The sequence below is a fragment of the Mesocricetus auratus genome, unplaced genomic scaffold (assembly GCF_017639785.1).
Source record: "Mesocricetus auratus isolate SY011 unplaced genomic scaffold, BCM_Maur_2.0 Super-Scaffold_100004, whole genome shotgun sequence".
Taxonomy (NCBI): domain Eukaryota; kingdom Metazoa; phylum Chordata; class Mammalia; order Rodentia; family Cricetidae; genus Mesocricetus; species Mesocricetus auratus.
The window spans coordinates 84,898,585-84,922,662 of record NW_024429189.1 but is presented as its reverse complement, the minus strand read 5'-3'; the positions used below and the strand labels follow the sequence as shown (position 1 = coordinate 84,922,662).

Sequence of the window (24,078 nt, the reverse complement as noted above, 5' to 3'; positions counted from 1 at the left end):
GCAGTGTGGAAGCATTGCCCTGTGTTGTTGTTGAATGAATGAAATTCACTCCCCAGGAGAAAATGCAACATTTGAATGAATGTCACGAAGATGGAGTCTGAGTGGTGAGTGGGCTGTGCAGATTGCCCGGTAGAGCTCCAAAGCAGTTGTAGATGAAGCCTCATCAACTTCCCAGTCTCTGGAGTCCTTGACTTGGACAGGTGAGGAAGCTGCCATGTGCCTCGGTTTCCTTTCTGTAGCATGGGATAATTGTGTCATAAACTTGTTCCTCTGACTCACATACTCGTCTCTGCTCAGATTTTAACTGTCTACAGTCAGCTTTGTTGGCCTCATCCTCTCTCTTCTCTACATGCAGCCAAGGCTCACTTTCTCTGCTTTCTGCCCTGGCAGCTGTTCCTTCTGCGAGTAATATTTACCCCAGGGACATGGAAACCAGCAAAAAAATGTTCTTGCTTCCTACCCTTCTGCTTGATAATTATAGAAGGCAAATGTCCAGTTCTTAGAAGGCTAAGTAGAATAGAATTGTCACTCCGGCGCCTAATAAATGCATCCTTGGGTTGGTTCTTACTCCTTTTTATCTTGATTTTCCAGCCTCGTTTATGCACTGAAGGATCACTCCCACATTTTACCTGCACAGAGCTTTGCCTCAAGCTGTGTTTTCAGGAAAACCCAAGGCATACAAGAGAAAGTTCGTCAGTACACATGAGGGTAAATGGTGTGACTCGACACAGTCTGGCCCAGAGTAGAGCTATGTCAATACTGGGCCCTGGGCAATATGTTTTTAAAATATTTACTTAGAATGTTATTCAGAGAACTACATTAACTGGTGCTTTCCCAAGTTATTCATACAATAGTAATCACTGCTGATACTTCGGGCAGTTCATACACAAAGGATATTTAAATCCCCAGGGAAAGAAGCCATAAGCCAGAGTTTTTTTCCTTAGACAATTCAGAAGCCTAATATGCCAGTGGCACAGAAGTATAAACAACAGAGCATACAGAGAGTGTCAGGAGTCATCTACAAACCCAGAGCGGTCTAGCTATAGCAAAGGAGACTCAAGTCCATCATCTGCTGTGCTGGAGAGATGAGCCCCCTCCTTACCCTGGCTCTGTGATGTTCAGCTTGTGGTACATCTGTATCTGGGTTTCAGTGGTTTGACATGCACTGCAGATCTTATATGTTCTAAAGGGGAAAGAGTTTACTTTAGGCCAGGTTTTCATAAAGGAAAAGGATTAATACTTTCATATTTTTATCTGGAGCTTAAATGTTTTGAGATTTCCATACATATGCATAACGCACTGTGATCATATTCACCCTGTATCATCCTCTTATCCCCCACTCCTGCTAACCGCCTTCCTCCCAACTAGTCTCCTCCTGCTTTCATGTCTTTTTATTTATTTATTTTTGACCCACTGAGTTTAATTAGGGTTGTCTGCTTGAGCATGGGTGGGAGATTATTTACTGGAGCACAGGCAACTTGCCAGTGGTTACACCACTGGAGAAAAGGACATCGCCCTCCCTGACAGATATTGACTAATTCTTCCAGATTGACATTTACCAACATTCCGGCATGTATGTAATTCACACTGTGACAAAGTGATTCGTGCTGCAAAATTTTAGCAGGCTGATGTGCCGTATTAGATGTTCTGTGGTCCAAAGAAAAGTGCATTGTGGTAAACAAGGGGGGTGTATGAATAAATCAGGAATTGAGGTCAGTACTAGCTCCCAGGGCAGCTTCAAAAGCCTTCGTATGGGAAGCTTTTAGAGTAAATGAAAATAAGCTCTGATTCTCCATGTGCAATGCTTTGGGAACTAAAACGGTCCCTCTGCTTTAGGTTCCAACTGGTGTTTTCCCTCATTTGTGCCGAGGGCATCAGTTAGTTAATCAGGAGAATGAAGTCCTGGGGCCTTTCATAAATATGAATCTCCAACATAGTTTTATGAAAACCTCCATGGTTATTCATGTTCTGAGCACTCTTCCTGTCAAGTTTAAGTGAATTAATGATAGATGAATGAATAAATAAATAAGAAATAACAGCCCACGGGGCAGTGGTAAAACCTCTCTGGTGGAAGATCTGCTGTTTAGGAACATTGTTGCTGGGTTTTATGAATTCCTCTAATGACTTTGGCCAGGGTTAATGGCACAGAAGGCAGGGTTTCATACCCTTCTTTCTTCAACCCCCGAGTCTTATTTGAATCCGGTATAGACAGTGTAAGTTCTCAAGGTGGGGGTGGATAGTTCAGTACTGAGAACTATGGTTCCTGGCCTACACAACAGGCATGAACAATAATTCTTTTTTTCAGATTTATTGATCAGAATTTAGTGATCCCAAAGTTCCTTCTGTTTTTTATTCATTGCAGTTCATAAATAGTATGGCATCCGCAAAAGGAGGTGCTAGATTGAACATGAAAATTTCCAACCTGGAGTTCTCTCTCTAGCCACACTTCAAATGCAAAGGTAGAATACAAATATTTACAAATAACCAATTCTCTGAAAACTTACCTCTCATGTACTCTTTTACTAAAAGCCACTAGAGGATATCATCCAAGAGGAGGAGGAGGAACCAATCAGGGGTTAGACCCCTGACCAGGGGTTTGACATAGGGCCTGTGACACTGATGACAGTAATAATGAATCCTGGTGTCACAGAGGAGACTTTAGGATGATATAAGGTGTGGAAGTCACCAGTCCATACTGGAATGGTGTGACTTGAGTCGTGTCTTAGCCTGCTTGTGCTCTTATGACAGAATGCCACAGGCTACATGATTTGTGAACAAAATATTATTTCTCAGTTTTAGAATATGGGAGATCAGGTGCCAGTAGGTTCCATTCTCTGAAGAGAACATCTCTGTGCTTCCAAGACTGGAAACGTGTTGATTTGTCATCTGGAGAGGAGGTGGGTAATGTGCTTACATGGTGGGAGGCAGAAAAGCAGCCCCATTAGGTCCATGAAGCCTCTTTTATATAGGCTATAGTTTCATTCAAAAGGGAAGAGACAGCCCTCGTGGTCTAATCACCTTGTGAAGGCCCAACATCTTAACATCATATTGGTGTTAATGTGATATCCAACTCAGTGGTAGTGGCTGTCCTTTCTTCTGTCATGGCATAGTCACTCTAGTCTGATGTTGGTTCTAGATGTTGTGTTCCAATAAAGCAAGAGTGAAAAACATGAAAGAGGAAGATGTAAATTCCAGGAAACAAGAAAATGACCCAGGATGTACATCAAGGAATTCCCAAGGTTGAGAGGAGGGGAATATATAAGAAGACTACCCCAGGGAATATATAGGAAGTCTACTGTAGCTGACTCTTATGCAGCACCAACCCCAAAAAATAACATGGAAACTTCTTATTGATTATGATTTTTTTGTTTCTAAAATCACGTTTTCAGTTTTTATGTGGAAGTTCGTAAAAACCACGATGTGGCACCATTTTGTTATGATAACTCTTTCCGCCAGCCTGGTCCCAGTGCCATGTTAGCCCCAAATAACACACAGAGACTTAGGTTAATTATTAAGCTGTTGACCGATGGCTAGGGCTTCTTATTGGCTAGCTCTGTCATAATTTCTAACCCATTTCTATCAATCTAAGTATTTCCACGTGGTCTTATCTTACCAGAGAAAGGGTCCGGATCTCTTACTCTTTGTGTCCTACATCTCGGTCCCTCTCTGCCTACACCTCCCAGAATCTTCCTTGTCTCCTAGTCCCACCTATCATCCTGCTTCATTGGTCACAGTGCTTTATTCATCAACCAATAAGGGAAGCATATTTACAGAATGACATCTCCCATGAGAATATATAGGAAGACTACCCCAGTGGATATATAGGAGACTACCCCAGTGGTAGAACATGTGCTAAAGATACGAGAGGTTTCATATCCAGTGCCCGGAACCACAAAAAAGCAACCCAGGCAAAAAGAAGGCAAGGAAATCAGGCAGGTTGTATTTCTATTAGACCCATAGATCAAGCTGCCCAGGGAGAAGGAAAATAGAATTTACAGGAGGGGTAGTTTCAAAAGAGGGTGCAACTCTGGGCTTGGTAGAAACATAGGAATGGCACGGGCTGCTAAAGCATGAGGACCTGTGTTTGGATCCGAGCACCCATGTAAGAAGCCACATGTGTCCACACGTGTCTGTCATCCTGGCACTGTGGGTACAGAGACAGGGTTGTTGCTGGTGTGTGTAGCCTAGCTCAAGGTTCAGTGACAGACCCTGCTTTGAAGGAATAAGTTGGGAGAGTTATAGGACCCTGGTATCCTCCTCTACCTGCACATGTGTGCATGGGCATGCATTCTTTACACACTCATGTGCCTACACCATACATCCATAACACACCTCACAAACAGAGAGCATAATTCATCCCAGAGGACGGCCTCACACCCAACAGTACAAACTGCACTCAGTGAGTTATTAAAACAAAACAAAACACCTCAAACAAAAAATGGGGAGGGCATGATGTTGAGAGGGCTGGGGAGGTGGGGTGGATATGGAAAGAGTTACGGGGAGGACTGGGGGATAGTTTTTTTTTTTTAAAGAATACAAGTTATAGATCTTTGCTATTGACCTGGTACATGAAGGCATTTGAGAGATACAGGGGGTTATGATATGAGGAGAATCAAGTAAAGCAGACAGTAAGGCAATTATGAGGTCCAGGAGGAGTGAAAGGTGAGAGGGGGAGTATAGACTAACTCTCTGGTGTGAATGGTGTTCACATGTGCAGATCAGTGTAAAAACCAGGAATTGAGTTAACCAAAGAAAGAGTGCTATTTAGAGAATGATGGAGAAGCAGGAGAGCTGATAGTGAAATCATCGCCACGACAGGAGGCAACTCAATTCTGTCTAGATGGGTGGTGCAAAAGGTAGAATATGCATGTTGTTTAGTGACAGTATACAAGTGCCAGAGGGCACAGCTCGGGTGACGCAGGTCCTCATCTCTGGAACTCTTTATTGGATTTGTTTTAAAGCCTTTTAGTTATAATGAAAGTCCATTTACATGTATTGTTTTCATAAAAATAAAAGCTAATGTTCAAGAACTTCTGAATTTTGGAACACAGCACTCAACTAAATCAAGGAAGACCCTGATGTTTCCTTAAAGGAAACTGAAGAAACGAGGAGATTGTGGCTGTCAGAGGCAGAGTAAGCAAGGGCTTTTGCAGGTGCCTGTTGACTCAGATGGCTCCTTTGGTTTCACTGTATGAACAAGACAGCGATGGGCTAGTCTGAACTCTATCCCCCTGTATCTCCTGATGACCAAGAAGAAAAATTTCTTGTTTTGAGTTTATTACCATTCTTTTGGGACACTGCTACTTTGTTAAAGTAAGTTTAACTTAAGTAATGCTAATTGGCTTCAGAAATCAGTTTATAATATTTCATAATAATTCATAATATTCTTGAAAATGTATGCAAATATACTGTGTAATGAGCCAAAGCATCCCGGCACTCATTTGTTTGTTAGTAATTTATGCTATTTACTTACACCATCTAAAGTGACTGCAATATAAATACATTTGCATCAACCACTCCAAGCCATTAGAATATTATTGAGAAGTTCTTAATTAATTTTAATTTATGAACCCTGCTTTGAAGTGTGTTCCCTCAGTAGTCTTCAGTTTATTATTGCCTGCTTTGTATTTATATCTGATGTGTCATTGGAGAGTGGTAAAGAGAGTCCGCAGACGCTCTGCAGGATCTGTAGGAAATGATATGATCTCTGTTTTGCAGATGGGAGCTGGAGGCACAGATGGCTGCATCATTAGCCCTGAGAGATGAAGCAAGTTCGAGACAGCTAAAAACAGTACTCAGGCATTAGAGCCCATTCTTCTGCTTGCAGCCTCCAAAGCACTGATGATCAATACCATCTATCCTTATCACGACTATTTTTGAATACCCAATTGCCACATTTTATTAAGCTGTACTGGGGACTAGATTAAAATCCTTAATGCTTGGCAGCTGTTTCTCACGGTGTCATTTTCCAAACTTCCGCCAGCCTCCCGATGCTGTGGAGGCATTTGGTTTAGAGTAAATGTCTTCAAGCGGCAGTCTGGCCTGCTGAGACTCTTCAGCGACATGCTCTTATGTCTCTTGGCTAATTCTGCATCCAATTTAGCCTTAGTTGAAGTGAAGGGCCCCTGCCACCAAATCACTCACCATCACCCACATTTCTGAGAGACTCGTGATGCTCTATGTTACAAATATATAAAATATTGTCAAGATGTAGTCTTATATAACAGTAAATACTACTAGTTTAATAACACCATATAATTCTGGTGAGGTGTTTGGGTTATGGTCCTTGCTCTCTTGATATATTAGAGGAGAAAAAGACCATGCGAAGGTTCAGTTAATGATCACATGCTGGCAACAATCGGAGGAGGAAAGTGAAAATTAGATTTCATGGAGAGCAATTTTGATTGATGGATGATGGTGAGGTTATTTTTAAAATCTGGCAAAATTATTTCTCTGTAAAACAACCATTTACGGCATATAGTCACAGCACTTAGAATTCAGAGAACCTTAGCCTAGCCATTCACCAACTCTGTGATTTAATAGAAGACATCATCATAAGAGTATCTATTACTCTTATCCATCACCATAACATTGCTCAGGATTGTGGGCCAGAATTTATGACCCTCTGGAAATACCTAATCCATAAGAAAGATGTGTGGAGTGGAAAGTAACGCTTTTAAGTGTCTTTGTCACCCTGGAGTTTAACTCACTCAGTAGACAGTAGATGAAGAAGATAATAAACATTTTCCCAATGTGGATTTTATTTTCTCCTTGCTAGTTATAGAGAGACCTGTAAACGGGTATCATAACCAGAAGGGCCCTGACTCCTGACACCTTGTACCTAAAATGAAAGAGCGAGCAGGTGGGCAGGATGTATGCAATCATCTAACTGCTGTCCTCCTTGGAATCTCCAACTAGGCATGATTAGAGACATGGAAGGTTCACTTGCGTGGAAACAGCTTGCGGGATGACTCAACTCAAATGACCAGACTGAGAGTCAAATAATGCAGGAGTTTGAGCGGGCTGCCCATGTGTAAGATTCCCTGAAACTTGGGGGCCACCTGTGCATGGCACACACGTGCACTAAATAAATAAACAAAGAACTCTGAAAACCACGTTTACTTTCTCAATTTCTGTAGAACAAATAAACATTTTAGGCCTTATCATCCCTTGATTTGATAAAGGAGCCGGAAGTGAGAAGAGGCTTGCTCTCCCAGAATCAGTAATAAAGGTGGATCACAGACAGACACAGTCTCATAAACACAAGCCAATCTTTCATCCATTCTGTTAACTTGGGCTGTACAAATAGGGAATGTCCCTTGTGGCTTTGTTTTGTTTACTTCCTTTTTAGATGATTGCAGGAGACCAGGATGATGGATGGTTCTTTCTGCCACCTGGCTGTGTTTTGCTGCCTGCCTTGTTGGGCAGGCACCTCTTATGCTGGTGTGAACGTCTTTTCCTTTGGGGCCTATTTCTAAAGGCATCTTAAAGCAGAGGATCCCAGTGTCTCCAGGCTGGGGTAATGGGAGCCATCTCTATGTACTGCACTCAGCATGGCTCCAGGTACGAATCCTCTCTGGAGCCAGCGGCAAGAGAATGAACAGCAAACACAGACACAGAAAAGCGGGTATCGAGCGGACTAGCAGCGGCTCTGCTGGAGAAACCACAGCCCCGCAGAAGCTCAGCATGCTTATTATAAACAGTTGAACAGAGAGGAGGGGTTACTGCATAGAGGCGGGGTTATCACCTACAGATAAGCAAGGAGGTGGATTTAGCTAATCTCAGTATGAGTAGTCTGTGCAGGGGAGCAGTCTTCAGGCTGTAAACATCCAGGAGGGAGAAAGCTATGGTGGGCATTTCTGCACACAGACCAGAGCAAAGTTTTCCTAGCCCGCTGAGTCCCACTGCTGAGGGGGTGGGGAGCTTTGCCGTTCTCATGGTTCTGAGGCTTTGGAGTCCTTGGCATGGCTGTGCCCGTGTCAAACAATACATATTCACATAGGACTTCCACACTCAAGGCTTCCTCTGCTCTCTACGCCTATCCTCCTCTATTGTATTATCGGAACAAACAGATTGTGCAAGGCTAAGAGCCTGGCCTCTGGCCATGCTCTTGGCAGAGAAAGAACCAGCATCCAGTCAGATGAGATGCATTAAGTGGTTTCGTGTGTTTGTAGTAGGTTGAGTTCCAGGAATATAAAACATCAATTAGAAGTCATTCGGGTTTGTCCAATATGATAAAAATGAAGAGAAAACAAAGCAGACTCTGTTAAATCAGGAGTTATGATCAGATATGCAAAGGGCTTAAAGAACTAAATCAGCATTTATCAAGACGACGACTAGCTCCTGGTCTACTTCACAGTGTGAGTTCAGAGAGAAACAGTGAATTTAAACCATGAAAAAAGACCCTTAAGAGACAATGCAAGCTGTTTTAAAATGCCAGGAGGGGACAGACTGGCCTTGCCTGATGAACAGGTTTCTCTGCCTAGTGACTTACCATTTATTTCTGAGCTGTTACCTGGAAGAAAAATTATTTCTGTGCCTTGCAGCTTAAGACCCTCAAAGCTGGTTTGCATCTGTATCCACCATGTTATGCTAATTGTCTTCATTTAACTTCTTACTGAAATAGTACAGAAGTGTATGTCATGGTCAAGTTTTCTGTAACATACACCTTCTCTCCATTTTAATATGATTGATGGTTGAGCTCCCTGTCAACTTGACAGGATTTAAAGTCAGTCTCGTAGGAGAGAAACCTCTCAAGGTTTTCAATGAGTACATTTTCAGGGAGGTTCAACTCTAAGTGGGAAGCTATACTCTGAATACAGGGAGCATCACTCCATGGTCTGGGGCCCAGACTGGATGAAAAGGAGGTGTATAGAGCACCGGTGTTCATTTTCCCTGGCTTCCTGACCTGGCAAGAAGGCTATGTAACCAGCCGATTCATGCTCCTGCTGCCATGGTTTCTCTGCCACAATAGACTGTATCTCTCAAACCATGAACCTAATCCTTGGGCTGCTTTTATTGGGTGTTTTTTCATAGCAGCGAGGCAAAGATAACTAACACAGAACCCAAGCTATGTTTTAATATGTAGGGCAAGCTACAGAACACAAGGAACAAACAAAATACAGCCGATGGGACTAGTTCCATTTTGAATTCAAAGGCAAGCTTGCCAGCGGGCTAGGCACAGACAGCCTGGCACCTGTTGGCGGTCAGCCCAGCATTGATTGCTGCCTTGAAATCATCATCTTCTCCCCAGTCATTATTCACGTGCAGTGGGGGGCTCACCCAACCCCCTGGCAGTGTGGAGGTACCAGGAACAGCACGGTGCAGTCTCAGCTGGCTCCAGCAAGGGACCTGGGACTTGCCTTAGTCAGTTCCTGGCAACTCTTTAATTCTGTACAGGTACAGGGTTGTGCAGGTGACATGACTTTGGAGCTAGAGACATAATGAGAAGGCTAAGCAGGGTGTCACTGAGGGAACTCTCTCAGAGAAGAGAAACATCTGTCCCTTTCCCTGAAGAAGGTACTTGGCAAGCTGCCCTTCTGAGGGCAGAGTTGACAAGACCTCCTCCCGAGCCCTGCAGTAGGCGTCAGAACATAGCTTCATGTTCATTCACCTGTTGCTTTTCAAAACAAATCTATAGGGGCTGGAGAGACTGCCGGCCGGGTGGCTGAGCCCTCCCTAACTGCTCTTGCAGATGGCAGGGGTCTGGTTCCAGCTGCCTGTAACTCTGGCTCTAGGGAGACTGGATACCCTCTTCTGGCCGTTAAGGGTACCTGCATGTGCTCGAGTGCACACTCATTTCTACACACACACCCCCCTCGATAAAAATATAAATCCTTAAAAACTAACCTCTGCAACTTGTAGGTCCCCTGGTCTTTGTGTGTGTGTGTGTGGGGGGGTGAGAGCACATCTGTGTGTGTGTGTGGCACATCTGGGAGCACAAGTGTGTGTGCTCGTCGTTATCGCCTCTGGCAAGCCCCGCTTGACATTCACAGTCCCTGAACGAGCAAAGGTCACACGGCAATGCTCGCACTAACTCCTTTCACTTAAAAATAGAACAATGAACAAGGCATCATTATGGTTTTGGAACAATAAGCATTGAAAAATATCAAGTCTTAAAAAAAATGGTGTCCATTGACCGGGACCTGACTCCATCCAAGTAGGCATCAGCCGTAGAAAGGAAGAAGAGGAAGGTGCCGAATGAAGGATGCGGGAGGGAAGTACCTGCTGTCTGTCACTCGGGGCTCTGGTGGGAGCCATCTCTGGAAGAGCTCCACGGAGCTGGAGGCCCGGCCTCAACACTCACCTTCTGAAACATGAGCGCCATCACTGTTCCCAATAGGCTCAGGGGCCAGCTGCCCCAGAATCGCTACAGTGCTGGCTAAAATGCAGGCTCCTGTATGGTCCCTGGACCCGCAGAACTGGGGGGGAGACGAACAACACCCCAAGAGATCCTCAAATATCACAGAATCCACTGGCAGCGGGTTTACTTCAGCATTAGTTGCTTAAAAGGTACCATAAAGAGACACGCAAACAAAAGGCATCTTACTTGGGATAAAAACGAGACTGCCTGTTACCTGGGCGTCGTTCTTTTAGACACTGTTTACTCCCCCAGTTCACCCTGACTTATGCGGAGGGCACTGTGAATGCGCTGGGCTAGAAGTGCTGGAAATTGGTGTAAAAAAGAGGAAGTAGAATCAAAACACACACTTTGCACATCTGCTGTTTTTATATAAATACGTGAGAATTTCCTGTTTTTCTAAAGTCATCAAATGGTTCCTATTAGCTATTTATACTATTTACTATTTTCGGATCTAATTTTCACTTCTCCCGTTTGAATGGTTATTTAAAGATACACCCAAGCACAGTTCAAGGGACCCGAGATTTCAGTCCAGTGGTCTCTTTAGTCACACCTAACATCCAAGGAAAGCAAGCGCTTTTGAGAGGCGGAGGCAGTCTTTTCAGCAGATAACCAGTGCCATCTAGTGGACATAAGCAACTCGGTCAAATACAGGTTGAGAACTGTGTGTTAAGACTCAGGGCAGATTAGTTCACAGATTGGTGGGGGAGGGTTGGGGGAGATGAGAGGGTGGGGGAGGGCACGCCGCGATTGCCTTCTTGATGGTTACCTTCTCAAATATAAATCTTCACGACAATTCTGCCAACTAGGGAGACATGGGGAAATGAGCAATGAAGAATCTGAGGCATGTCCTAAGTATTCTGCAAATGTCGTTTTCAACAATGCTGAGCACGGAATCACAGGAGGCGGGGCCCAGCCATGGCACGCACTGTTAACAACCCATCACAGGAAGTGGCTTTTGAATTTGCTCTCCCAGCACATTGTTACAGTTGGTAAAAGCTTATGGTGAGACCAGGGAAATTGGGGCACTGCATCTGGTAGATGGAACCCCAGATGGGACACAATGTGGGCTTTTTCTCAGTCCTTCAAAACTGACTCCACTCAGAAGGAAGGCGTCAAGAGTAGGGAGAGATGGGAAACAAAAACAAAATCTGACTCCAAAATCAACACTGCCATATGTCCCCCAACCTGGAATAAGACCAGGGGAAATTTAGCTTAAAATACATTCATTCTGCAAAAACTCGAGGAATTCTCCGAAGGCATAACACTCTCCAGAGAGTCTCTGCAGAACGCAGAACTGAAGAAAACGCAGCACAGAAAAAGATGACACTTTCTGTCATATCTGAATGCTAACTGTTTTGAGACTACCACCCTGCATATGACACAGGTATATGCAGAAATTTAAGAACAAATACAGCACAACTCCAGCTTATTAAAGTTTGCTCTCCAGGTCCACACAGCCTTGGAGCAGTTTGCAAAATGAAAACAGTAGGAGGCAAATAAAGTGATAAAAATACAGAGACAGAGACGAACTCATCAAGACTGTTTTATGAAAATGTGATCAATAAGGACTTAGTGTGGGATGACTAAGAGTGAGAGACACACATTTTGTTTCCATTTGTTTTTTATAGTTCTCATGCTGCATACATTTTAAAAGGCAACTGTTTAAAAAGGGAAAACACCAGAGACCATGTGCAGTCTTCATAGCTCCGTATTCTCTGAGTTCTCTTCCTCCACATCGCCGCGAAATGTGGAATTTTCTTAATGGGCCTCATTAAGCACCCAATGTAAGAGCTGGGGAGAGAGTCTGGGGAGATGGTTTAGTAGGTAAAAGCACTTGACACTTGAGTGTGCAGACCTGGGTTCATATCCCTAAAGTCCCACAAAAGCTCTGTAAGCCTCTGGGGAGGTGGGGGATGGGAAAAGGAAAATTCCAGAAAGTTCATGGGCCAGCCAGTCTCAGTCCCACACATGCCATGGAAAGACAACGGTGACTCTGTCTCAAACAAGATAAAAGGCAAGGACACTTGAGATTGCTCTCTGACCTCTACACCCATATTGGCACACCTGGGTCACATTTGCACACATATATGTGCATTCTATAGACCTCCACATAATGCACACACTTACACATACACACGTGGCCTTCGTTCCCAGAGCAGAGCAGTGTGTTGACAAGTGGAGATGATCTACCTACATCTACTCAAGGAGCAATCTGTTGTTCAGGAGCCGAGCTGTCACCTGTGACAGTCCCACCAGAGACCTGATCAGCATTTTGTCAAGCTCATTGGGTGATACAGTTACAGTTCTCAGTGCAATCCTGGTGTCAGGAGTCGATTCTGCTGTGCAGTGGTGTCAACAACTGCAAACCATCTCCAGCTTCATTTCCCAAATGAGGACATAGTGGCCATAAACATCTGTGAACTTATACAAGGCTACCCAATTATTTAATACCAAACTCATAATAATGGTGCTTTCTTCCTTACTACAAACTTTTTTATTTCTTATTTTTTATTTTCTGTGCATGGCTGTTTTTTCTGCAAGCATGTCTGTGTATTGTTTGTGCATAGTTCTTGTGGAGGCCAAGGAGACCGCCAGGTCTCACTGATTGTTGTCTATATATTGGTGCTGAAGACCGAACCCCACTCTCTGGATGAAGTCCAGTATTCATAACCTCTGTGCTCTCTCTCTAGCCCACCCCCTTTATCAAAACACTTAAAAAGCAGGAATCATACTTTGGATAACTGTCCCCTAATGGTGCCAATGCTTGCTGCCAGCCTGTGGTGCTATTAGGAGATGCTGCAGCCTTTGCAGGGCAGTTATGTGGGATGCACGTAGGTGAGGGGGGCTGGGGCATACTCTTGAAGCAGACAGTGGACCCTGACCCCCTAGTTTCTGTCTTAGCTGTCATCGGGGAGCTGACCCGTCTCATCAGTGTTTCCATCGCAATATACTGTGCTGCCAAGGCCCAAGGCAAAGGGGCCAAGTGGCCATGGACTGAAAACCCCCAAAACCATGATCCCAAATAAATCTTCTTTGTAGTTCATTTGAAGTGTGGTTATAGATGGCTATTTAAGCTTGTGACTACAGGGCCTTCTCAGGAAGCAAGCTACACAGACAGTTGGGAAACTGTATTCCAATTAGAGGAACTAGGGAGCTGGTGTGTGTGTGTGTGTGTGTGTGTGTGTGTGTGTACGTGTGTGTGTGTGTGTGTGTGTATGTGTATGTGTGTGTTGGAGAGACAAGTTGTGTTTCTAAGCCCCTGACAAATACTGATCTTTCACATGTAGAGACAGGAAATATGAACTGCAAGGCCTTTTCCCTCTGTTCTTCTGGTGCTGGTGTCAAACCCAGGACTTCATGCAGGTTTAAGTACACATTCTGCAATTATACCTCCAGGCTCCTAAATAATTCTTAAAATACTTCCAACTTTCATATTCTTACTATTATGATCCCCTGAAGCATGTGTTTAAGTAATAGGAATTATTAGGGCTGGAATACTGCCTGGAGGTGGAACACTTGCCTCCTTATATGTGTAAAGCCTAGATTTTCAACTCTGGAACCCTCCAGGACAAACAACACCCAGATACAAAGAAGAAAAGCCTCCAAATCCAAATGATTAAATTTAGAGGCATTTGGAAGAATTATACATTATCTTCAAATTCTGGAAAACACAGAGAACATCACTAGGTAGTATTTGATTAACAAAACATTAACTAAGAGAGGACTGGTGCCAAGGTCAAAGGAAGTAGCATTTTTTAGGGGAACAGAGAATGCAGAATTGTAGCTTAGGTATACTGAACCAGGTTGTCCCTGAACAGTAGCCTTGGACAAGCACACATGAGGATTTTGATAGGTGACTTTCACAAACAGTAGTTTGTGGAGGCAGTAATTTGGTTAGGCGTTAATCTTTGGCTCAAGCCCGTTTTGACTAGTTAGTTGACTGCAGTAAGTCCAGGTCAGAAACGCTGAAGGTGCAGTGGATACTGTTTTCAGTTTTTACTCAACTTTGCTGGAACCTTTTGTGCTGTGGTCCACTCCCCACATCTAGATTGCACGTCAGAAAGGCAACCTTAGTTACTTCTTTGTCCTTGCTTTTGGTACTGCTGTGACTCATATACAGAGTCTCTTACCTACCACTGAGGGACACCCCCCCTCCCCGCCTCTAGCTGCTGCTCACTTTTCCTTAGCATGTAAATCTACCAGTTAATACTGTGGATTGGGAATTGTGAAGGTAAGGACTTACTTTGAATCCCAAACTCATTATTTCTTTGTTCTTCTTTAAATGTAAATATGCATGTATGTATGTATGTATGTATGTATGCATTTGTGCCATGATGCCCATGTGGAGGTCAGAAAAAAAACTTTATAGGTTCTGTGGCTTGAACTCTGGTTTCCAGGCTTGCATAGTAAATGCATTTACTTGCTGAGCCATTCAGAGACGGGGAGACACACACACACACACACACACACACACACACACAGAGAGAGAGAGAGAGAGAGAGAGAGAGAGAGAGAGAGAGAGAGAGAGAGAGAGAGAGAGAGAAGCTCAAACAAATACTAAAAATGAATCCCTGCTGGCACAGGCAGGGCCCAAATACACGACTCTAAGGAAGATGGGTGCACAACACTGCCATGCCCTCCCTGGTATTTCTGCCTGAGCTCCAGGAAATGGTGACCTCAACTTCTGACTTAGTGTCGTGATTTCTGCTCTTGCTTTGGCAGTGGTGCCCCCAGATTCCTTCAGTTATATCTCTACGCAGGCTGCTAAGGGTTAATTCTCATCCAGAAGCAGAATATTTTCTTCTGTTTTGGATTTCCAAACTTTAAGAAGAGGGGGGATTTGGAAAAATCATAAATTTCCTGAGAAATACAGGGAATTTTCCTTTGGAGACCTGAACAGTGAAGACAGAGGCTGGAGGGCAGCGAGGTTAACAGTTTGATTATTAGGGCCTGAGGGCATTGTATGGATTCTAAGAAAATGGAGAATCATGGGGAACATGGGGCAGAGGGCTGGCAGGATTTGACTGAGGTTCCGAACATGTTACAGGATAAAGTGCCACAAGTACAGGAGGTTCAAAGGGGCTTTAGCCAAAGAAACTACAGGTAGATTATTGCAAACATCTAGCAGAGCGTGGGAACACTGCAGGTGTGAGAAGCGTCTGGAGTCTGATACCGCTAGCGTTTATAACACTTGTGCGGGGAAGAGGCCGTGAGGATGACACCGAAGTCGCTGAGCTGAGCCTTGGAGGATGGGCTGGGGTGGGGAGAGGAGACTATGGAAAGTGGTTTGATGTCTGATCGCTAAGTTTGAGAGGGCTCTCACACAGCTGAGCAGACATGCCTGACCAAGGTCTGATAAAGGAATGGGGTTCAAGAGAGACATCTGACGTGCAGATAGAACCAGGATCAGTAGGACACAGATGGCGTTTACAGCCAGGTTTTTACACCCTGTCCTACCTTAGATTATACTGTGCTCTTTGGGTGACTCAATTTATACTCGTATGTTCTCATGAAAAAGACTGAAGAATTACCGTACCTGCCCAAAAGCATGAGGATAAAGGAGCTCTGGGTGTGCAAACACCTTGTAAACAATCAAGGGTCATTCAGACCGGAACGCAGCAGGTGTTGGAAAGTATCCGTTTGGTGATCCAGGCACCTTATGCATAGAGAAATTATGAATAATTATGAAGGGGTGTAAAGCCATCATAATCCTTTTTTAAATTTTATTTTTCTGCAGCCCAGCCTTTACACACAGAGCTCTCCAGATTTGTCAAGACTTTCACATAGGACATCTCTGAGCTGCACATCGGTCTTGCAAGGGCTGATGTGATACGGGAGGTAATTGAGATCGGAGAGGGCAGATGCTTGTAGACATCCTAGTAGCTGGTCAGAGCCATGTAAACACCGGGATCCTCGTTCCGGAGTCCAGTCTAAACATGAACAGACCATTCCTCACCTAGAGCATTTACTGCAAAGGTTATAGGACGGTCTCAGCCCCACAACCTCCCATCCCCACAGCTTCGGCAGTCTTCCTTGTAGTTTCCGGTCCCCAGTGCCAATTTCTGATGGTACAGCCCCTTACACCTATCGCGAGACCGAGATCCGCGCGCTTCCAGTTGCCAGGGCAACAGCGTTCTTTGAGGCAGCGGGCTTCTCAGAGGCGGTGGTGGCGGGAAAGACCCGCCCCCCTCGAGGGAAAGTGGATGACGCTTGGATGTCAGAGGCGCCAGTTAGTGCCTAGGCGTCCAGCCTTCGTCCCCACCGGGAAGGTGAGGGACCGCACGGACCACGGGCAGAGGTCAGCAGCTGTGAGGTACAACCGAGTGCCGGCGGGAGGGCGGGCGGAGTCCTGCCAGGGCTCGACTGGAGGGAGTGGGCGGACTCGGTCTCCAGAGGCGGGGCCATCGCGGTGGGTGTGGCCTGCCCGCCCAGGCCACAGTGGGGCGTGACTACAGGGGCGTGGCCATCCCTGGGTGGGACTGTGGAGTCTCAGGGAAATCCTGGTTTCTGTGTTAGTCCATCTTTCTGAACCTTCTTGCCACTGTGGTCTAGAGAACTAGTCAATAGCTTAAGACTGTAAACCACACATAGTCATGACACAGAAAAAAAAAAAAAGAAAATAGGAAGAGGGCTGTTAAACATTGACCTGGAACTCAGCTTTTCTCTTTTTTTTTAATTAATTAATTAATTAATTAATTATTTTTCAGTTTAAATTTAGATAAGACACAAGGTTGCTTCACAAGTCAGTTCCAGGTCCCTCTCCCTTTCCCTCCCCTCCTCCCGTGCCCTCCCCCCAACCCACCCCCCCCCCGTTATCCCCTCATTCCCCCAGGGAGGGTGAGGCCCTCCATGGGGGTGTCCATAGTCTGTCATTTCATCCAGGGCAGGGCCTAGACCCTTCCCCAAGAGTTCAGGGTGAGAGTGCACCTCACATTGTTCTATGGGGGTCCAAAGTCCGTGTGTATACTCGGGATGAGTACTGATCTGCTGCCCAAGGCTCAATAGATTACCTAGGCCTCCTCCCTGACACTCAACATTCAGGGGGTCTTGATCAGTCCCATGCTGGATTCCCAGGCTGATGCCTGGGATTCAAGAGTTAACCTTTGTCTGGTCAGCTGTTTCTGGGGGTTAAACCAGCCCAGTCTTAATCCCTTTGGTCATCAGTCCTCCCTCTCTGTTACTGGCTTTCTTGAGTTCAGCTCAGTGCTTAACCGATGGAGTCTGCCTCTTTTTCTTTCAGCCACTAAATGAAGTTTGTGTTTCCCAGACTCTCTGACCATGGGATTATAGGCTGGCACTCCCCAGATCTATGTCTAAAATCCATATATGAGAGAGTACATGCCATGTTTCTCTTTTTGTGACTGGGTTACCTCACTCTGGATGGTTTCTTCTAGTGCCATCCATTTGCCTGCAAATCTCAGGATTCCATTGTTTTTTTTTTTCTGCTGAATAGTATTCCATTATGTAAATGTACCACATTTTCTCTATCCACTCTTTGGTTGAGGGACATCTAGGTTGCTTCCAAGTTCTGGCTATTACAAATAATGCTGCTATGAACATAGTGGAACAGACATCCTTGTTGTATGAATGGGCATCTTTTGGATATATGCCTAAGAGTGGAGTTGCTGGGTCTTGTGGTAGGTTTATTGGAACTCAGCTTTTCTTATGAAGAAACGTAAACCAAATATATAGGTAGGTCCCTTTGGACACCCATCAGGCTGGGGCATATGACTAGGCTTTCCAGACAAGCAGACCAGAAGCAAACCAATCTAGGGACACAGGCAGTTTTGCCTTATCAGAGCAGATCATGTCCTAACTACATGAGCTGATCAAAATAAAGCGTTGGCATGTATGAACAGTTATTTGTTACCATTAGAGCCTAGCCACGCATCTACTTCACAGATTATCATAAGGTGACAGATATTTTAATTTTGATTCATTTAATACCCTAAGAAAATGTATCGTTAAATGGGGAAATGCATGAAACAAAAAAAAATTGTTTGTACCAGTTGTTCTTTTCTTTGTAGACCCACATGAGAGTGATTACTAATAACCACACAACAGAGCCAGTGTTAGGCTGTTTTGAAATCTCCTCTGCCAAGGAAATTAAGTCGTCTTTTTTTTTTCTTTTCACTTTTGCCTTAGGTATATTTTTAGGACAAGGGCAGAAAGGAGCCACATTCTTTGCCAGATCTAAGAATGTGCTGTGGCCCCGCTGCTAGGATTGTTCCCCCCGAACATCTTGAGGTTTGTGGGCCTCCTCAGTCCACATAGCCCTCAGCACATTGTCTTCTAACCTGCACCAATGGGCCCTTAAGCTCTGCCTACAAACTTCAGTAACTTTCCTAGTCCAGAGTCCTAAAGACTTTCAATTCCTCCAAAACACAGTATAGTCAGACCTGTCACGGAGATGACCCATTCCTTGGTACCAACCTCTGTCTTGGTTACTTCTCTGTTACTGTAACAAAGCACCATGACCAAGGCGACTTAGAAAAGAAAGCCTTCAGTTGACTTACAGTCTCAGAAGGTTGGAGCCCATGATGGCAGAGAAAAGCATGGCAGCAGGGACAGCTGAGAGCCACATCTTGATCTGAAAGTAGAAGGCATAGAGAGCTAAAAGGAAATGATGCAAGTTTATTGAAACCTCAGAGGGCACTCCCCCATGAAAAACCTCCTCCAACAAGGTCACACCTCCTAATCACACACAGGTCTACCAACTGGGAGCCCAGTAGTTAAACATAAGAGCTTATGGGGGGACATTCTCATCCAAACCACCACACATGCTTAGTACATTACTATTATTATTATTATTTTGCAAACTGCACTTGTGTTTCTTCCTGCTCCTTGAAGATTGCATATTTTATATCTACTCATTACTTTTTAATGTTAGTTTTTACTTTTACCAAAAAAATATGGTCCAAATGTTAAACTTCTGTGTAACATTGATATTGGAAGCAATAATAGAGTGATTTCTGGTCACCGCCTCTTGAGGCAGCTGTCTTGAACTGTTAAATATTATGCTTAGTTAACTATTGTTTGGCTTTAGCCAGTTTTGGATGCCGTCTTCAATTTCCTGTTATAGATTCTCTACATCCCTTCTTTTGGATCCTGTTCCCCATGCCCGTATACTTTACTTTCACTAAAGCATGATGTTTGCTAAGTCCATACTCAGTGCTCATAAAGCGAAGTACACATTGTTTGGTTGCTTTCTTGTACAGCTCTTCATTTTTCATTTGGAATTTCTGTGTGACAAGTTATTTCTTAAACACACAATACATCTGCAAGATCCCATTACAATGGTTTTTACTCTGACTTGTTTTCCAGATGGCCAAATACACAGATAGTCTGTCAGTTACATTTTCTGTGACCATGATTTGTTTAATTCGATGTGTTTAGGAGGGAACATAATAGTAACAGACCAGTTTTTGAAGCAAAGGCAGAGATTTCTGGGGTCTTTTAGCTGATCCATGTCACAGATGGGCCCCTTTGGCCTTGCCCTTTTTTGACGTGTATTATATTGGCTGTGCCGAGTGCTTCCATCTCCCTGCTCCTCTCAAGCTGCAGTGAGTCCTCCTCGACAGGATGCTAAGGGTATGGAAAAGACATTTGGCCTTTTAGTGACTTACGCTTTTCGGTGGTGATGTGACGGGGCCAGGGTGATCCATCATCCCACAGTAACAATGTCAGGCCCTTCCTGAGTGAGCCCCAATCCCTTTACAGAGTGTGAATAATGTTGACATCAATGCCCTTTTCAGTTGCTGAGTGGGAAGAGTTAACCAACTGTTTGCTGAAGTTTGCAGCAGTGGCACATTGAGCCGTTGGAGGCCAAACCATGTTATTCCTTGGGGCGCCTGAGAGCAGCTTCAGCTTGCTAATGTTTGGGCTTCCTTCGGGGTGCAAAGCCTCTTTGGACCCATGAGTCCTTGGTTCACAAACTGTATGAAAGACAGGCCACTTTGTAGAATAAGGAAGGACATTGCAGTTTTAATGTTCACACATAGTTATAAGCATTTAAAAACGATTTGGCAGAAGATATCCATTCACATTTAAGCTGGATTCAGTTTCTTCTAATTTCCAGTATGCATATTGTTCCAACATCACCAGGCAGATGTAGAAGAGTCTTTATCAAGGGCATGGTTTAGAAGGATATATCCACAGTGTTTATCTTCTCCCTCTGGTTTAAGCTGTTTTGCTTAGTTTGAGCTAGTCTCACTTCTGAAATCCACCCTAGACACAAAGTGGTGATAATGAAGTCAGTCTGTGGCTGGAGTCTTCTGTAAAGTAGTTGAGGAGGAGGTTGGTGACATACAGCCAGATAGTGTAAGTCTGTCCTCTAATGAAGGATGTAGGCTTTATTCTCTTGTGCCAGTCAGAAGCAGAAGGGCGGATTTTAGGAGGGGAGAGATGATTAAATACGGACAGTGCTGTGGAGGAAAGTTCTCCAAAGAAACATGACTTATCTGGAGCAGGAAAGGCTGGAAGGAGAGTGAGCCCAGAAGGCCTTAGCAAATCGTTAAGATGTCGTGGGCCCAGAATGGGAGAGGTGTCCTCGGAGTGGGCAAGAGCAAGGTAGCACGTTTTTGTTTTTATTTTCCTGCACCACAACAGTTCACATCTGCATTCCACTTCAACCGCTGTCGGGAGCTGATACAGAATCCACAAACATAGCACTTGAAGAGCACTTGTATGTGTGATTTTGAAGAGCACTTATATGTGTGACTTTGGTAGGGAATAGGGTCTGAGTAACTGGCTCTAAACTTAGATTAAGGAGAAAGTTAGACCTCGAAGTCACTTGCTTCTTAATTCCTTTGGCTTAGTTCAGGATGTCGATGGATATTATAAAGGGAAACCTAGATGGAATTTCAAAACCAGCCTCGAGTTCAAGATCACGTCCTGGGAGTAGAAGTTCAAATGTTTCTCTGGAGGTGCTCTCGCCAGAACCAGGGGCCTTCAAGGTAATTGTTTGCTTGGGAAGGAACCGAACTCTCAACCACAATCGTTGAAGAGACCTTAACTCCCACTTAAATGCTGCCTTTGGAGTGTTCAGGTCCCTGACTTTTTGGTAGATTGTTCAGGACGAGTGTGCTTGGTTCTTTTTTTAACTCCTCCCCACTGTCTTCTTTTCAGGTACGCTTTTTAAAAAGTCCACATTAGACTTTGTTAAGGTTTATGTGTTGTTTGGCTTCAGAAGGAAACTTTGTATTCCAATATCTACTGATATTTACTATGAAAGTGATTCAGTTTAAAAACAGCCAGCTCAGGAGGTAAAGTATTTGCCATGTACTAAGAGAACCTGGGTTGTTGCTATAGTGGAGTGTTGAGCATGAGGGTGGCTACCTTCCAATGGCTGAGGCTTAAGGGCTGGAGTAGACAGTCCTCCATGGAGAGAGTTCCTTTGGGAACTCAGTTCCCCTGGGATGTATTTACCCCGTTGTGGCTCTCACTGTCTTGGGCCGATTTTGGAGTTTTGCAAACTGTGATTTCTCTTGACCCATCCACGCATGGCCCTTTTTGCCCTCTCTCAGGAAAACAACTAGGCCAAACTGCTGTTTTCAAAATAAAGTTTGCCAAAGCATAAAGGGAAACTGAAACAAAATAGGAAATTAAGAATAACCAAAGCGTGTGCGCCTCATTAGAAGACTCTTATTAGAAACACGTCTCATTCAAAATTTAAAAACATGTCTGAGTCATTCAGATTTCTCAGCAGCAGTACAGGGGAAGAGGCTGTTGCTGCGGACAGCAGAGAGCAGGGCTCCTGGCTCCTGAGCATGGCTCTTCAGGGCCAGTTTCAACTCTTCCCCATTGTTACTTAAGATCATGGGGCAATGGTATTTATTTGGTGAAACATCAAATTTAGTTTGCAGTTAAGTTACCCTTCGTTAAAGGCCCACGTTTCCAGGAACGTCAGTGTGTGTATTTCCACCTCTCCACATGTGCGTCTTCCATTAGTGTTAAATGCTACCAAGTGTGACGTTTTAACAACATGTATTATCTTTTTAAGTGTCCTTGAGTATTATATTTTGGAAATTCTTCTGTTGAAAATTATTTTTAGATTGACACGGTAGGCAAGTTGAATTTTAGTAAGGAGGACCATTCATCAAACAGTAGTGTGGAAGAAAGAAGACATAGTCATGATGGCAAGTGGGCTGAGAGCACAAAACCAGCCAATCAGGGCTCAGATGAAGACTCGGACTTGGCTCAACAGATGACCCCCGAGGATCCAGGTGGGATGATCACTTGGAGACTGACTAGTGATAATTGCAGATACTGTATTTAAAATATTAGGAGTATATAACCAAAAAGGAGACATGCTTTTGGTGAGAAATTAATCACATTTTTTACATATAAGAATGTTGAATCTTTAAATACATTTAGAAATATAACAAAACACATTACTTCATAAAATTATTATTATGCTCATAATACAGTCATGAGTATTTCTGTATTGTATAGCATAGCCCATGGATCGGTTTTGATGGCTAATGTTGCAGAATAAGATGTATTAGGCCATTTATAAATACCCTCTAAGGGCAATCCCAGTGATGGTGAATAATATTGATATCTTAAAAGCTACTTTTCTCATGACATTAACTTAATTCTGGTAGATTGAGTTAGAAGAACAGTTCTCCTTTGTGATATGCAGACTCTGGGGACATGGGTGTCTCTGAGACTCTTGCAGAGACTCTCTGGGTGAGTACCATTTTCATCATGACACTGAGGTGCCATTTGCATTTTTACCTACTGTATTGGCATTTGTAGTGATGGCCCAGAAGTAATGGTGAGTTAACTACTTGGGCCTAACTGCCAGTCCAGACCATGATACCATATTGTATGGGGTTGTAGTTGATAAGAAACCACTAAGGGAGTTGTTGAGATTAGCTGTCTGACCATTCCCAGTATGTTTATATTTTTTCATATTGTGTGAGTTTGTTCAAAATACCTTGCATATGGCCTGCCTATAGGCAGTGAGCCTGGGAATGCCATGATTGGCAGCTGAGAATTAAACCAGAACCTATTATATTTGAAGTATTTGAGCAGCAGCATTGTAGAAACCTCATTATTAGGTTAATAATCTTTCTCGATGTCTTCCCTCTCTTTTCCTTAAAGAGGTAGAGATGTCCATTATAGGCAAATATCATTGACTCTTTGGGCTCTCACTTAGCATGATTCTAAATGATCTGACCTGGGAAGTCTGAGACAGTACAGGAGTATTGATGCTCATCTCAAGTTCATCAGTTTTCACAGGGGAAGTGTTACCTGGTAGCTAAGTGCTCTCACCATGGAGTCAGGCACTTTTGGGTGGAGCTTACTGTTTGGTTTACTAGTTAGAACAATTTGGATATGCATGCAATTCAAATACAAATTTGCCTCAGTTTACTAATTAAAAGGAAGAAAGGATGCTTTGGGCTACCATGAGGACTGACCAATAATGAGGACTGACCAGTGCGTACGAGTAAAGAACTTTGCATTGTACCCATTGGGCAAGTCCATACATGACAATTGCTGTTATTATTAGTTATTATGTTGTCAGTTAAGCCCCGAATGACAAAATTTCTAAAGTCCTTAATTTTAAATAAGATAGCACCTGTTATTGTCTTCTCACAAACATTCTTATGTGATTCAGGAAAGCAAAAGAGGGGTGAGAAAAGGCATGCCTGTGGATGTGGAATCCGTGTGTCTGGCCCACTCTGCATGGGTCAGGATGTACTGCCCTC

At 43.9% G+C, this 24,078-nt stretch overlaps 2 protein-coding genes across 10 annotated transcripts in view; both read left to right on the top strand.

Moving 5' to 3' along the window:
- Gpr176 (G protein-coupled receptor 176) overlaps positions 1-5,942 on the top strand; it is a 107,920-nt gene extending 101,978 nt beyond the window's left edge. For both annotated transcript variants that reach the window (XM_040746030.1, XM_040746031.1), the window contains exon 4: positions 5,719-5,942. In XM_040746030.1, coding sequence (XP_040601964.1) covers positions 5,719-5,766 — 48 coding nt within the window. In that variant the 3' untranslated portion in view covers positions 5,767-5,942. The remainder of the gene's footprint in view (positions 1-5,718) is intronic.
- A 10,552-nt stretch (positions 5,943-16,494) lies between these two features.
- Fsip1 (fibrous sheath interacting protein 1) overlaps positions 16,495-24,078 on the top strand; it is a 122,089-nt gene continuing 114,505 nt past the window's right edge. For 4 of the 8 annotated variants that reach the window (XM_040746022.1, XM_021231000.2, XM_021230999.2 and 1 more), the window contains exons 1-3: positions 16,495-16,676; positions 21,186-21,318; positions 22,416-22,587. In XM_040746022.1, coding sequence (XP_040601956.1) covers positions 16,567-16,676; positions 21,186-21,318; positions 22,416-22,587 — 415 coding nt within the window. In that variant the 5' untranslated portion in view covers positions 16,495-16,566. Of the gene's footprint in view, positions 16,677-21,180; positions 21,319-22,415; positions 22,588-24,078 lie in introns of all 8 variants that reach the window. The other 4 variants (XM_040746024.1, XM_040746023.1, XM_040746027.1 and 1 more) reach the window with 4 other exon arrangements.